The sequence below is a fragment of the Marmota monax genome, unplaced genomic scaffold, assembly GCF_021218885.2.
Source record: "Marmota monax isolate L192 unplaced genomic scaffold, Marmota_monax_Labrador192_F-V1.1 WCK01_AAM20220418_F8-fsc00125, whole genome shotgun sequence".
In the NCBI taxonomy this organism is placed as follows: Eukaryota; Metazoa; Chordata; class Mammalia; order Rodentia; family Sciuridae; genus Marmota; species Marmota monax.
In genome coordinates, this window is record NW_026695235.1 from 10,608,593 (window position 1) to 10,622,216 (window position 13,624).

Here is a 13,624-nt window from a genome sequence, read left to right on the forward strand (position 1 = left end):
TGAGAAGCACAGAGCGATTCCCTGCCCTCCCAGAGTGAGACCAGACCCTCCTGTCTAGGTGCAGTGACACCAGAATCTGCTATAGTAGCAATGGGGACACCACCTTTCTCCCTCTGGGGGGAATAATTCTGAGCCCAGGGGTAAGAAATATATATATATAATGATATAATTAATAATCGTAGTGATGATAGGACAGACACAGGCTATGTCCTATAGTGAAGAGAAAGTTTCTAGGACTTGTTCCAGAGGCGTTCTTAGAATCTGTGTTATCTGATCAGTCTAATCACTATATTAAGATTGTATATTGGCTTTATTGAGATAAAACACAACCTACCTGTCTAAGCCGCAGGGTGCATGGCTTCCAATGTGCCCGCAGCGGAGCAGCTACCACTGCCACCACTCCGAGGGCATCATCACCCCAACAAGAAGCCTGCACCTTCCGGTGGTCACTCCCCACTGGAGGACCCACCCAGCCCCCAGCAACTCCCTTTCTGTCTCAGTGGATTTATCTATTCTGGACATTTCGCACGAACAGAATCATACAACGTGTGGCCTTTCATGTTTGGCTAATTTTTTCCAATAAATACATTTTGTTGTTTGCTTTTTATTGGTGTTTATGATCACACTTAATGGTGGGATTCACTGCCACATATCGTGTGGCTTCTTGTACTCCTATTTCCAAGGTTCATCCACAGCCTATCAGTAAGTCCTTCCCTTTTAAGGCTAACACATATTCCCTTAAACAGACAGACCACATGTGCTTACCCGTTCATTCACGGATGGCCCAGACCGCAGCCTCCGCCCAGCCTCCGCCCAGCACAGGAGTTCTGCATTTTCAATGATTCTCAAACAAAATGTGCACCCTCCCGGCCCCCACTTTCACTTTCCCTCCTCCTGTAGGGAAAGGCCGGCAGTGACTGCACCCGGCTCACCTTCTCCTGGGCCGACTGGACCATGCTGGAGACTTCTCTGACGGCCAGCTCCTGGAGCTGTGGCCGCGCGTCCTGCTGGAAGGAGAGCTGCAGAGGGCCCTGCAAGACAGAAGCAGCGTGAGGAGGAGCACGTGCAGGAGGGCCTGGCCTCTTAGAAATTACATTTGCTGTGAAGTTCTACAAATTTAGGGAAATACACCCAGACATAACAGCAATGGTTCAGTGGCTCATACCCCACGCACGGGTCTGCCGCGGCGCAGCACTCAGCCCTCTGCAGGCAGGATCCCGGGGAGGGAAGGACGGCACAGAACACACGGAACACACCAGAGGCTGGTGCAGTGGAGACAGCACAGGTCTGTGGATGCGAAGGCTCGCGGTGAAAGGGAAGGACCACAGGCCCCACAGGGCTCCTTGAGCGCCTCACAGGCCTGACAGGCCGCTGGCCCGGCCACAGGCTGAGGGAGCCACGGGTCCCACTGCACAGGTGCCACCCCACGCTCCTTTCCCACTGCTGGGCATCCGGGTGGGAGGCATCCCAGGGCCAACCTCCCTGTGGAATCAGGGAGGGCACACAAGACCCCTGCACTAGAAGGAGCCAGCCCAGTGGCTGTCCTCAGTCCCTGCTTCACAGCCCTCCAGAGCTGCCAGGCTTCTGCCCCTCTGGCCTCACAATTCCACTCTGCCTTTGGCTCCATGCGTTTTCCCGTATCCTCACAGTAAACTCGTCCAGAGCTTACTTCAGTGAGCTCGCGTCCACTTTGGTTTTTGCAATACAAAATGCCCCAAATGAGAGATGTACGATTAAATTAATATGATCACAAAGCAACAAGATTGATGCTTTACCTACGAGTAGTTCACGACTCGGATAGCCAACCAAGTCTTGTCCCTTTAAAAACGGGCTCTTGAGAGGCCATGCATGCCAGCAGTAGGACAGGGACCGAGTCTTCTTTAACTCTTTGTGACATGCTGCAGAAAGCACGTCGCACTTAACTAAGTCCAGACTGGGAGGTTAAAGAGCCCAGTCCACAGCTTCCTCCTGCATCCACTTCAGAGACTCCATCATGCTGAATCAGCTCCAGCTGCGAGGCTCAGCCAAGGGCGAGTCCAAGCCACCCTGGCAAGTGCAGTGCAGATAAGCTAGCAATGAAGTGAGCCTGTTGTTATTTCTTAAGAATTCCCAGTGATCAAGAACAAACCTACAGGCACAGATCATTCCAATTTACATTCAATTTAATTTCTAACCTCACCCTGTTCCACATCTACCTCACCCCCCAAAATCACCAGGGGATAATTAAATCTACTTCTCAAGAGGGATGAAATCATGCTTTTAGGCTGCTCTGCTGGCTGGGGCTTGTTTGGGTGGCAGCTGCTGGCCAGGGGCACCATGAACTTGATCGTGACACTGCTCTGTGAGCTCCCTGCCCGGCTGAGCGAGCAGCACCTGGCACAGAGGCCCATGCCGGCCAGGGCAGTTAGCAGGAGACATCCAGCTGCTGGACTCAGCAAGCAATACAGTGCACCTTCTGCAGCATAAAGACACAGCCCCACCCACTGCCCAGTGCGGACTCAGGATCCGGCACACAGGGCAGGTAGTGCCCTTCCTACCTGTGGTACCTTCAGGGGTTAAAACCTTGAGAAGATTTTTCTGGGAAACTTGATATCAAGTGACACTCTCACAAAGGAAATAAATTATTAACCTACACTCAGGACAGGGAGATTGCCTTTGCCTTTTCTTTTCTAGTCGGCCTACCCACGGCAGGGCACGAGCAGAGCCAGCCTGCACCCCTCTGCTGTTCCGCCCAGGTGGACATGCATCCTCTGCACACTCCTCCACTCTGCCTGCACTGAAGGAGGGCTTCACATCCCCATGGGAAAAGACGCACCCAAGAGCAGCCAGGAAAACACTGAGGGAGATGAGCAGGGCACTCCCCTCACCCCACAGATGTTAGAACATACCGCAGTAACCCTGAATTAAAACCGCACTTCTGGGACAGAGAGCAAACAGATGGACCAGGAGACTGGAAGAGAACCCCAGCGTAGGCCAAGCACATGCGGAAACTTAGTACAGGCACAGCCTTCCTCATGCTAAAGTCCCCAAATCTGAAACCCTCCAAAATTTGAAACATTTAATGCTGACAGGACACCACAGGTATAAAATTCCATTCCATGAAACTTTGTTGCAAGAAATTATTCAAAATGCTGTATAAGTTACCTTTAGTCCTCTATGTATATAAGGTGTACATGAAACAAATGAACTTTGAAGACTCAGGTCCCATCCCCAAGATACCGCATGTTTATGCAAATATTTCAAAATCTGAAAATATCCAAAATCCAAAATACTTCTGGTACCAAGCATGTCAAATAAGGCATATTTACCAGTAAATGGAAAAAGTGGCATCCCACACCATGGGGTAAAGGTGGATTTTTAAAAAATCTGGATGAGGTGTAGCAATTCAGAGACTGCCTCATGTGTGCACCGGGGTAAGAAGGAAAACACGTCAGAGGCTGTAAGCACAGGTGCGTTATTCCTGGGGAAGGAATTAAAGATGAAAAAAGGAGAAGGAAAGAGAAACTGAGGTCAATGGATCAGTATACATTCAGGCTTGGAAGAAACACAGGTAGAAAGACACAAGAATGTGATGTATGCGCATGTGTGTGGCACACCCGTGCTGTGCCCCGCTCTGCCCACTGGAAGGGTCTGGAAGCAGTGGGAGCCACACAGTGGCCAGCACACCCAGCGCCAGAACTTAGATTCTAAACACTATCCAACAAATGGGACCCTGAGGCGCTGAAGAAGTGCGTGGGTCCAGGACCCGAGGAGAGGACCACACAAGGGGAGCCTTCAGAAAAGAAAAAAACCCTGTGGCACCACAAAGCAAGGAAATGGGGAAGGAGAAAGAAAGTGAGCTTAACGGAAGAACACAGTGGCTCGAGAAACTCCCGACAGCCCAGACGAGAGCGATCTAAGTGGCACCGTCCACAGCACAGTATTGGGTCACAACCTGCAGAACAGATAAACACCACAAGTGATGTGCAGAGCCAGCTCAGAACAGAGGGAAAGGCAGGGCTCCCCTGTGGTACTGGGCCAGTCGCAAGGGCAGGAGGAAAGAGGGAAACAGAAAATCTCCGCTAAGAGAACTCCAGCTAAGCATCTGTGGCAGAGAAGGTGCACGGAGCGAGGCTGAACCCAGAGGGGAGACGTGGGAGGAGCAGTGGGATTCGTATAGTCTCAAAGTATCTCCCCAAGAAGTGTGTCAACACAGGGAGACAGAGGCGTCATCAGCTGCTGGAGGAGAACCCTGCCAGAAGCCACCTAACCAGGGAGACCAAGTCTGATATTCCCAGTGACAGGTCACACCAGCATCAGGGCCCCCTGATACAGTGACTAACGGGGGACACTGTTCTGAGTCTGGGTGACCATGGTGCACATGGGAAAACACCAGACAAACGGAGGCACGTTCAGCAAAGTAATGATCCATGTCCTTCAGTGTCACCAAGGTCGAGAAAAAACAAGGAAAGACGGAAGCACCCTTACAGACTGCAGGAGATTCAGGAGCCGCAACTGAATGTCACTTGGGCCTGAGGGACCTTGGAACAGTAAGAGGAAAGAAAATCTGTGAAATTCAAATACAGTTTTCGGTTCCAGTTATTAGACATGCTGGGGATGTTCACTTGGGTGCTGTTAGGTAAGTTCATTGAGGGAGGCTAACTGTGGTACTACTACAATGCTAAAACTTCTCTGTTACAAACTACGGCAACTTTGTACCAAAGTTAATTCTTGGCTGGGAACATTGTGTTGCTATTATGGAAGGCTGGGGAAGGAATAGATGGACTCCCTCTGAATAATTTTTTTTTTCAACTTTTCTGCAAATCTAAAAGCATTTCAAAATAAAGACTAAAAAAGGGAGACTTTACAAAGCAGCAGTCCACCTTCATCAGCTCATTACATACCAGGCATTTTTCTAAGTGCCTCCCAGAGCCCACCTCATCTCTACAGAGTGGACTGTTTTCTGAATAAATCATTCCCTTGTAAGGATGATGCACAGAGAGGTCAGGGCTTGCCCAGGATCAATCAGCTGCTGCATGCAGAGCTGCAGCTCAGAGCCTGGTGGCCCACCCCAGCACTGCCACACAGGTCCTCCAGGTAGCCAGTGGTGGGCTCTGCCCATGGCAGTGCAAGTCAGCTTTGGCTGGACTGGGTTGGCGCTGGCACTACGCCTGCTCTCCTGGCCTCCTGCCTTGTTGAGAAAATGGGTGAGGACATATAGAGCCACAGAACTGGCGCCTGTTCCTGGCCCCCATGATCTGCAAAGTCACCGCAGCTTCCTTTAATGTTGATTCTTCAGGAGTGGAAAACAAAGTCCATTAAACAGCATATTCTGACGGGTCTGGCCAGCTCCCAAGCCAGAGGCCCAGGTCCAGACATGCATGGTGTGCATGGCCACTGTGTCTCCCCTCCGCCATGCTTGCTGTTCAGCCCACTGCTGACGAGGGTCTGCTCAGAGCCAGAGTTGAGCAAGGCACCAGGCCCAGCTCTGCCAGGACAGACCCGTCTCTACCCCAGCTCACCATGCAGGGAGCTGAAGAGGTACAACCCGGGGGCAGTCACAGGTTGCCCACATGGGGACGGGATGGCATCTTTGCAGAATCAGATTCCAGCACCTCTGAGCTGAGATCTGAAAGACTGAGAAAAGGCAAGTGAGGAAAAGGAGATGAGCCTTCCGAGGAATTACGGAATGCCTGCTGGAAGGTCTGCACAGGGAAGAAGCCTGGACATCTGAGCCACAGAGAGGAGGGCATGGCAGGAGTCCCTGGGGAGGGCACAGTCGGCTATTGGCTGAGGGAAGGGCAGGCCCAGGGCCCTCACCCTGAGTGGCCAGCACCCTCTTCCCAAAGGACTTCCGCACTGTGGCCGCCATTGTTGGTCAAGGAGTTTGGGTTTTTGTAAGCACAACTGGAAGGTCATTGTGTGATGGGAAGGCTCTGCGGGCTGTGGCCACTTTGTTTACTAAGCTTCAGAAGCTCACATAGACATGAGCACTATTCATAGCATGTTCTGAGTTCACACAGCATCTGTTTCTCACAGAGACCGCAAACCACCCATCTTCTTGTTCGTCTTCATTTAGAGCATTTCTCTGAAGAAATCCTGGGCTGAAGGACTAAAGAAACTACGAGCTTCAGGGACTGTCCTGATACAGGGCACTGCCAGTTAAGGACAGGCAGTACAACTAGGCAGGCCCATGGCACCAGCAATAGAACACGACTCTTGCTCTGGGACTGTGCTGCCACTGACACATGGACCCAGGAGCATCCACCTACAGGAGGAAGCTCTAGCAGACACCATGGGGCCACCTGTGCCAAGCAGGCTGTCTTCCAGAGCCAAGGAGGCTGGACACAGCGATGCCAGGGTTCACGGGGGCCGGGCATGGAGTGCACTGTTGTAGCTGCTTATTATCATGAATCATCTGTAAGTGTGTTGAGGCAGGTGAGCACCAGGGGAAACCTGCAGGGTTGCCTTTGGATGATACAATACTAGTCCTCAGTCCTGGGCGTCCTGAGCGGTGACAGTGCTGCCTCTGAGATGGGTTCTTCCTGAAGAAGTGTGCTCAGGTCAGGGAGCGTTGTTTTGCTATGCTAGACGGAGAGACAGGAGAAGCAACATTGCAACCACCACCTGGAGGGTGAAGGGGGACAGACTGATGTCCGGCTTAGGGACAGGTATGTATACAGCAGCTTCTACTGATGAATCTCAGCCCATAGGAAGCCCCTTGAGGATCTTGTGAAAAATACACTGTACTTCCCACACTCCTGCCCTAAGAGTGTGAGCTGAGTGGGGAGAGCAGGTATTTCTAAGTTCTCTGGGTGATTCTCCTGTGTCCACACACAGCAATGACGAGCTGGCAAACCAGGGGTCATTTCCTCTCCTGTGTGTCCAACTCTCTACCAAATATAATGACAACTACTTCTGGAATAAGGGTCAAAATCCAGGGTCCCCTCTGATACAGGGAACCTGCCCTACTTCGGCCACTGGTCATAAGAGCGCAAAGCAGACTCCACAAGCCATTGCTCAACCCTTGGATCCCAGGAGCTCTGGCCCCATGTTTCAGGATGAGACATTAAACAACCATACCCTTTAGCCCTTCTTACTGGACCTCATTCAAAGAAAACATTAGGGTCTCAAGTTGAATTTGGTTCCCACGGGGGAACATGACTGCAGTGGAGAATGCAGTGGAGAGGCCAGCCCAGGCTCCAGGCGGCCCTCGGCGGCTCCCTCCAGCCAACAAGGTCGGCATAGATTCCAGAGGGGGAAGAGGCTCAACCAGAAAAGCTTGGTTCCTTTCCATCTTGAGATACAAAGCTGGGTGGAACCTGGAATGGGAGGGTTACTGTTGTCCTTGGATAGAAAATTCTACTGTTCATGGAACACGCTGGATATCACCAAGTTATTACCAGCATCTCCCCATCCTGCAAGTGACAGACCAAGAGTTGGTCTCTCCCCTGGCTGGGATAGAGTGATAGCAGGTCTGGGAGGGGGAGCTAAGCTGTGGCCCTCTGGCCAGCAGGCTGGGAGTGCCAGCCCTAATCGGGGATTAGTGGGAGTCCAGGTGGGGGAGGGAACTCCTGCAGGCACGGCCATTGGGGTCAGGGCACCCACCAGCACTGACACCAGCACCTGCTCGCCCACACTGTCATTACTGTCACAACAGTGATGGCCCAGGACATTGGGAGGGTGGCACATCAGTGGCAGGGAGACAGTTGCTAGGATCCTATCTGCCTATAAACCCTATATTTGAATTCAAATCAAGCAACACTCCCAGGCACTGGCTCAGGCAGTGACACTACAGATTGGTCCATGCAAAATGCTACAGGAGGCTCTGGGCTGCTTTGAGCTCAAACCCAGTAAGTACCTGATTGCTGGTGTGTAAGGCTGCAGTGTGTGGCCAACAGCAGAGAGAACAGAGAAATGCCAACAGCCCCACCTCCTTCCTCCCTGAACACAACGCCCCAGCTCCCACATGAAGACTCCAGTGATTCAGGTGAAAGGTTTTCATCCAACCCCCTCAAATCTTTCCCTGGGGAGTCTCAGACTTGTTTGACCAACCCAAGACCAAGGCCAGTCAGGAACTTCCTCCTGTCTCTGTTGGCACGATAGCACAGGGCAACCTGGAAGCTTTGCACCTAAGGGAGCCTATTTCTGGAAGCCAATCAAGAAACGACAGGGAATAAAGCAGACTTCCCCAACTTGCAGAAGGCAGGGCCACTGGCTCTGGGCCTGAAACTCCACCAGGAGTCCCAGGGTCTGGATCCTACAGATCACTCACCCAACAACCCCTGAGCTCCAGAGAACAGACACATGGTGTGCACAGGCCCGGGCCACCAACCTGAAGAGGACTCAGCACCAGAACAGGCCCGTGACCAGGTCAGTCAAAGTTCTGTGACCCATGTTTACTTCCAGGCGTGAGGACACAGGTCTCGTGGGCTGAAGCAGGTAGATGTCCAGTTCTGGACAGCTGGGGCACCAATTCTAGTCACCAAGACAGACCTCTGTCACCTGACCTGTAAACCTTTTATTTATCATCCAAAAGGTATGGTTATATTATTCAAGCATTCAGAACAAAGTCTCTTGAGTTGTTGGGCTCAGGCTAATTTATACTCTGACCCTTTTTGCTTTGTAATTCCATGGCCACATTTGCCAAGGCATGACACAGACACCAGGCTCAGGGTCGTTGTGGAGCATCTTGAAGGTTGATGGGTCCAGAAACCAGCATTCCCTTTTTCCAAGGCCAGCGGCCACTGTCTGCACGATGAGGTTGCACAAGCACAGGCCCACACCCCTGAAGGCAAGAAGCAGCCAGGTCTGCCAGAAGTGCTTCCCCCACCCCAGGGGCCTTGCCCGCTGTGGAAGGCCTCCAAATAGCAGACGCCATGCCCCAGAGTGTCAGCAAACTAAGATGTCTTAAAAGTAAAATAAGTCACCAAATAATTAACAAGAAAGAAACAACAACAGGAGTGTGAGGTGGCAGTTAAGTAGCAAGCCCACAGCCTGAGCTCGGAATAAGCTAGGTTCATGTCCTGCCTATGCCACCACAGGGTGCATGACCTGATCCTCTACCGGCCTCAGTTTCCACACCTGTAAAATGGTGAGGGCACCTGTGCCCTAGGCGTGTGCTGACTTGGATGATGTGTGTACCTGAAGCCCCCAGTACAACACCTGGCCCAAACTGGACACTAGTTTCATATACCCAGAAATGAAAGCCTTTTAAAAAACAAAGAAATTCCAGGTGGAGTTCAGTGCGATTAGACAGGGAAGCACATTTAGATCACAGATACTCGTTTATCAGGTGCAAGATCAGTGCATGTCCCATGGGACGCTGGAATCCACCAGGGAATCCAGACAGGGAGGTTCAGCTGGAAGGGGACTGGCCCTCTGGTGCGTTCCTCCAGCAGCCTCTATCCCCGCACAGCCCAGGCCCAGCGCTCCTGGGGTTCGGGGTATTTAATGGACCCTCCACCGAGGGTCCTCGATTCTCCTGGCCCTTCTCCTAACTTTCCCCGAGGTCTGCCAGGCTGGGGGTGGGGAAGGCTCACTTAGGGTCAGCCAGAGGCTGTGGCAACGCCTCCAGGAAGGAGGGCTCTCCCCCCGCCGCCTGCACCAGTCAACCGCTGTCCCCCGACCCCAACTGGCTCTCCTGGACACTCACCCCTCTCTTTTTGGCCTCCTGGTTCAGGGCGATCACCCAGGCTGTCTGCCACTGGCTCCTCCAGCTGTTCAGCGTCAGGATCCAAGAAAGAAGCGCGTCCGACTCAGGGCGCTGCTCTGCTTCGGGCTCCGCCCGCCGCCGCGGCGGGGGTCGCGCCCTGGCCAGCGCCCACTGCGTCAGGTACAGGCCCACCGTGACCAGGGCCGCGACGAAGAGCGACACCAACACGAACCACTGGACCTCACCGAGCCACCAGCCCAGCCGGGCCATGGTGATGGCGCATACCCGGCCCGCCTCGCCCAACTTCCCCGAGCAGCCCCCGGGCCGGGACGCAGAGCCCGCGGGCGGCGAGCTCAGGACATCCGCTGGCGGCCGGCCGGGGGCTGGAGGGGGCGCGGCGGGCCGGAGCCGGGCTAGGCGGGGAGCCCGGAGGCCCGAAGCCGGGCGGGGAGAGCAGGAAGGGAATGCCGGGCTGGCGCCCGGCGGCCACGGCCCGGGATTGCGCCCCCAGCCCGCACACCTGGGAAAAGGGAACGCGGAGCAGACCCGGCGGCCGGTGCGCCCGACTCGCGTCTGGGAAGTTCCCGGGCCGCGGCCGGGCGGGCTTCCTCCCAGCGCACCGCCCCGGGCGTCCCGCCCGCGGCCCGGCAGTGGCGGGAGGAGGCCCGGCCGGAGGCGGGCCGGGGGCGGGACCGGCGCGGGCAGGGGCCGTCCCTACGCCCCCTTAAAGGCCTCGCGGGCCCGCGCCCCTGCGGCCCCACCCGGCATGGGCCCCGCCACGCGCGCGCGTCCCCGCCCCTCCAGCGACTTCCCCCGCCGCGGCGGCGAGGTGACCCCGCGGTGCGCGCCTCCCTCCACCCAGACAGGCCCAGCTGGCTACAGGGCAGCGTGGTGCGCGGGACTTTGTGATTAATCAGCGCGACCCAGAGGCTACCGTGGGGCGTCCTGGATTGTCCCGTATGCGTGCATGTGTGCGCGCGTGCGTGAGCACGTGTGTGAACGATGCACTGTAGAAGAGTGATTTCAAGGATTGTTTCCCACCGGCAAGACAGTGTCTAGTTACAAGTCCTTGAAAGTCCCTAGAAGCCCATGACCCACACCCTGAAGTAGAGGGTGTAGGGTCTGGACTAGTGGAGTAGGCTGCTCAGATCCCAGGAGGGTGACCCCAGGCCCTGGACTCTTGTTGTGGATGCTGTTTATTGTGTGATGAGTGTGTGAGTTGTGTACCTGGGTGAGTGTGTTTGATGTGCGATGGGAGTGGTATGGTGTGTGCGGTTGTGGTGTGATGCATGCCTGGTCACCCTTCTTCACGTTCACCTTGCAGAGACAACACCCATCTTTTGGAAATGACATAGAAACACAGGAGCTGGAGATTCTCCACCGCCTGATACAGGCCTAAACCATGAGATAGTGACTTCGGTTATATTTTCTGTAGCTGTATTGATGGGATTTGACCTTGAAGCCTTCTCTTGCCTAGCAGGGGTCTGGTGGGGGCCAGTGACAGGTCACATCGGTTGGGATTCAGCAGGAAAGAAGGAAGTGCTGGACAGAGGGCCCTTAGGAAAGAGAACAGAAAGCAGGCAGGTGAACTCCGACTGGGATTGCCCAGGTGAGCCCTTCCACATCAGGTATGTGATCAGAAAGTGGAGATAAGAATGGTCCCAGCAACTTCCTGCAAGTTACTATCAAACGTGGGCTCTCTCCTCAGCCCTCAGGTTCTTATGGGTGGGAAATACTTCTCTTTTCTCTTAATTACATCTGCTGTCTTAAGTGGAAACAAAGGAAATTTCTCCTTATTTGGAAAAAATGTAATTATTTGCTGATCTGCAGCCAGATTTATACAGTTGAACAATTCAAGTCCCGCAGAACTCCTGCCAGAATAACTCACGTAGCCAGAAGTCTAGTCCTGCCCATCTGTTCCCACGTGAGTCCATGTGCATGCATGTGCCTGGCTGCGGCTCTGTGGGCGGAGACTAGGTGCCCATCCTGTGCGACTGGTGGGACCGGTCTCCTTCCTCCATCCAGATGCCTTAGAGACTGCTCACCCCACTGGCATATTTAGAGGCTTGCAACAAACTGCAAACTAACCACCATCCCTAGTCTGGAATTTGTCACGCTTCCATATGCTTCTACAAAGAGGGTATCAACATGCAGACGTGCATTGCTTCCAGAAGTGAACCACAGGAAAACAAGGAATGATGTAGCTTACAGAGGACAATGCAGGTGGCCCAGATGTGTAACAAGCACTGACACCTCTCCAGGCTCTAGGACAAAGACCAGGCTCTGTTTGTTTGCATCCTAGTCTATCGACTCTAGTGGCACCCCATCCCACTTGTCCACTGCACCTGTCCTCTCCTACACCCATCTCACTGCAACCCAAAAAGTAAGACTGCAGCTCTGTCCAGAAAAGGCTCCTTACCAACCCTCAAATGACCGGGATTCTCTGTCATGTTCTGCATCGTGATGTATTACTTTTAGTCACTCTTAAACAGAAACTGTGGCAGCAGTGCATTCTGCTTGAGCTTGAGTTTCTGTGTTCACCTTGAGCTTTTGTAAGCAGGCGGTGCGGGAGCATGGGAGAAGAGCAGGAGCCCGTGGTGCTGCCTGGTGCCCCCAAGCCCAGCCCTCACCTGTGATAGCTTGGTAGTGGCCACTGAAGGAACAGCTCCCAGCTGTTCAGCCTGCAGGAGCCCCAGGAGCAGTTACCCAGAGTACTCGGGAGGGCAGCGTTCTGATCTTGGACCCAGAGACTCCATGTGCTGGGTCTCCAGGTGACCCGGGAGAAACAGCAGAAACCAGACTCTGAATCCCCCTCAGCTTCCCGTCCCTGGTTCCCAGGGCGGGAGCAAAGGCTTCATTGTTCTGTTTTTTACTTTTCCGGCAGGAGCTGCTTCGGCTGTCTGCGTGCTGGATGCTTTGCCGAGTCTCCCGTCTCGGGACAGTTTCCTTATCTGTGCATCAAGGTTGTCTCAATCATTGTCTCCCCAGCAAGCCCAGGACCTGTGATCATGTGGTATATTCAGAATTAGTAAATATGTCTAGCGTGATGTGTTTCACCTCTCCGGACCCAAATCACAGTTATTCATATGAGAAATTATTCATTATTTTCAAGTCAGACATTCTTGTAGGGTTTTAAAAGTACTTCCAAAAAACAGGATTTTGGTTAAATTTCCAATATCTTAAATTGCTAGAGGGAGAAAGGAAAGGTGGGGTCCAGAGGTCACAGGTGTCTCCAGTATGGTGGGACAGTTTCCTCCTGCCCCTGCAGGGCTCACAGTATTGTACTGCTTCAGGTATCAAGTTGAGTTCCAGTACTCTGACAGTCCCAAGAGGCTGGTGATGGCCTCTTCACAGGCTCACGAGGGGCCAGCTGTGAGCACAGGGCTACCCTGCTTGGCACCTGACCTGCTGAGAATTCCCTCCTAGCAAACAGCTTTTCACACCCGGCTAAGTGCCCTAGGCTGTGACATGGGGAGGTGGCCAGGGAGTGTGCCATCTGACCACTCTTCTGCAGGATCCCTACAGGGTGTCAGAGCCAGTTAGAGCCACCCTGGGCCAAACCAGGCCTCACCTCCACCATGGCACCCCTGGGTTTCTTCTACCGGTCATTAGCACGACTCAGAGGGTCCTCGTTCACAGCACCTCCCCTGGGAGGAGAGCAGTGGTCCCAGCAGTACAGGAATGGGGCGGCACACCAAGAGGCTGTGCCCACAGTGAGGGTGGAGACCGCATTCCACACCACAGCCCTTTGCAGTGGTCTTTGCAACAGAAATTGTAGCACCACCTGCCAGGGATGTCATTCTCCACCCACACTATCCCCACAGATGCACCAGTATATAAAAGTCCAAGTGTGTACACTAATTGATCATCGACTACTGCCAGACAGGATGAGGCACTAGACTTAGAGGACTCAAATTTCATGCCAACACTGGAAGGTTGACATCATCCCATTTTAAAACTGAGGAAGCTAATTTCAAGCAAGAAGGTGGC

The 13,624-nt window shown here is 53.6% G+C and overlaps 1 protein-coding gene across 1 annotated transcript in view; it reads right to left on the reverse strand.

The window, feature by feature from the left end:
- Nucleotides 1-12,093, reverse strand: part of C2cd2 (C2 calcium dependent domain containing 2) — a 53,402-nt gene extending 41,309 nt beyond the window's left edge. Inside the window, exons 1-3 of the mRNA XM_058577228.1 lie at nucleotides 12,058-12,093; nucleotides 9,635-10,348; nucleotides 933-1,031 (exon numbers count right to left, since the gene is read on the reverse strand). Of these exons, the coding sequence (XP_058433211.1) occupies nucleotides 933-1,031; nucleotides 9,635-10,348; nucleotides 12,058-12,093 (849 nt within the window). The remainder of the gene's footprint in view (nucleotides 1-932; nucleotides 1,032-9,634; nucleotides 10,349-12,057) is intronic.
- Between the last annotated feature and the right edge of the window lie 1,531 nt (nucleotides 12,094-13,624).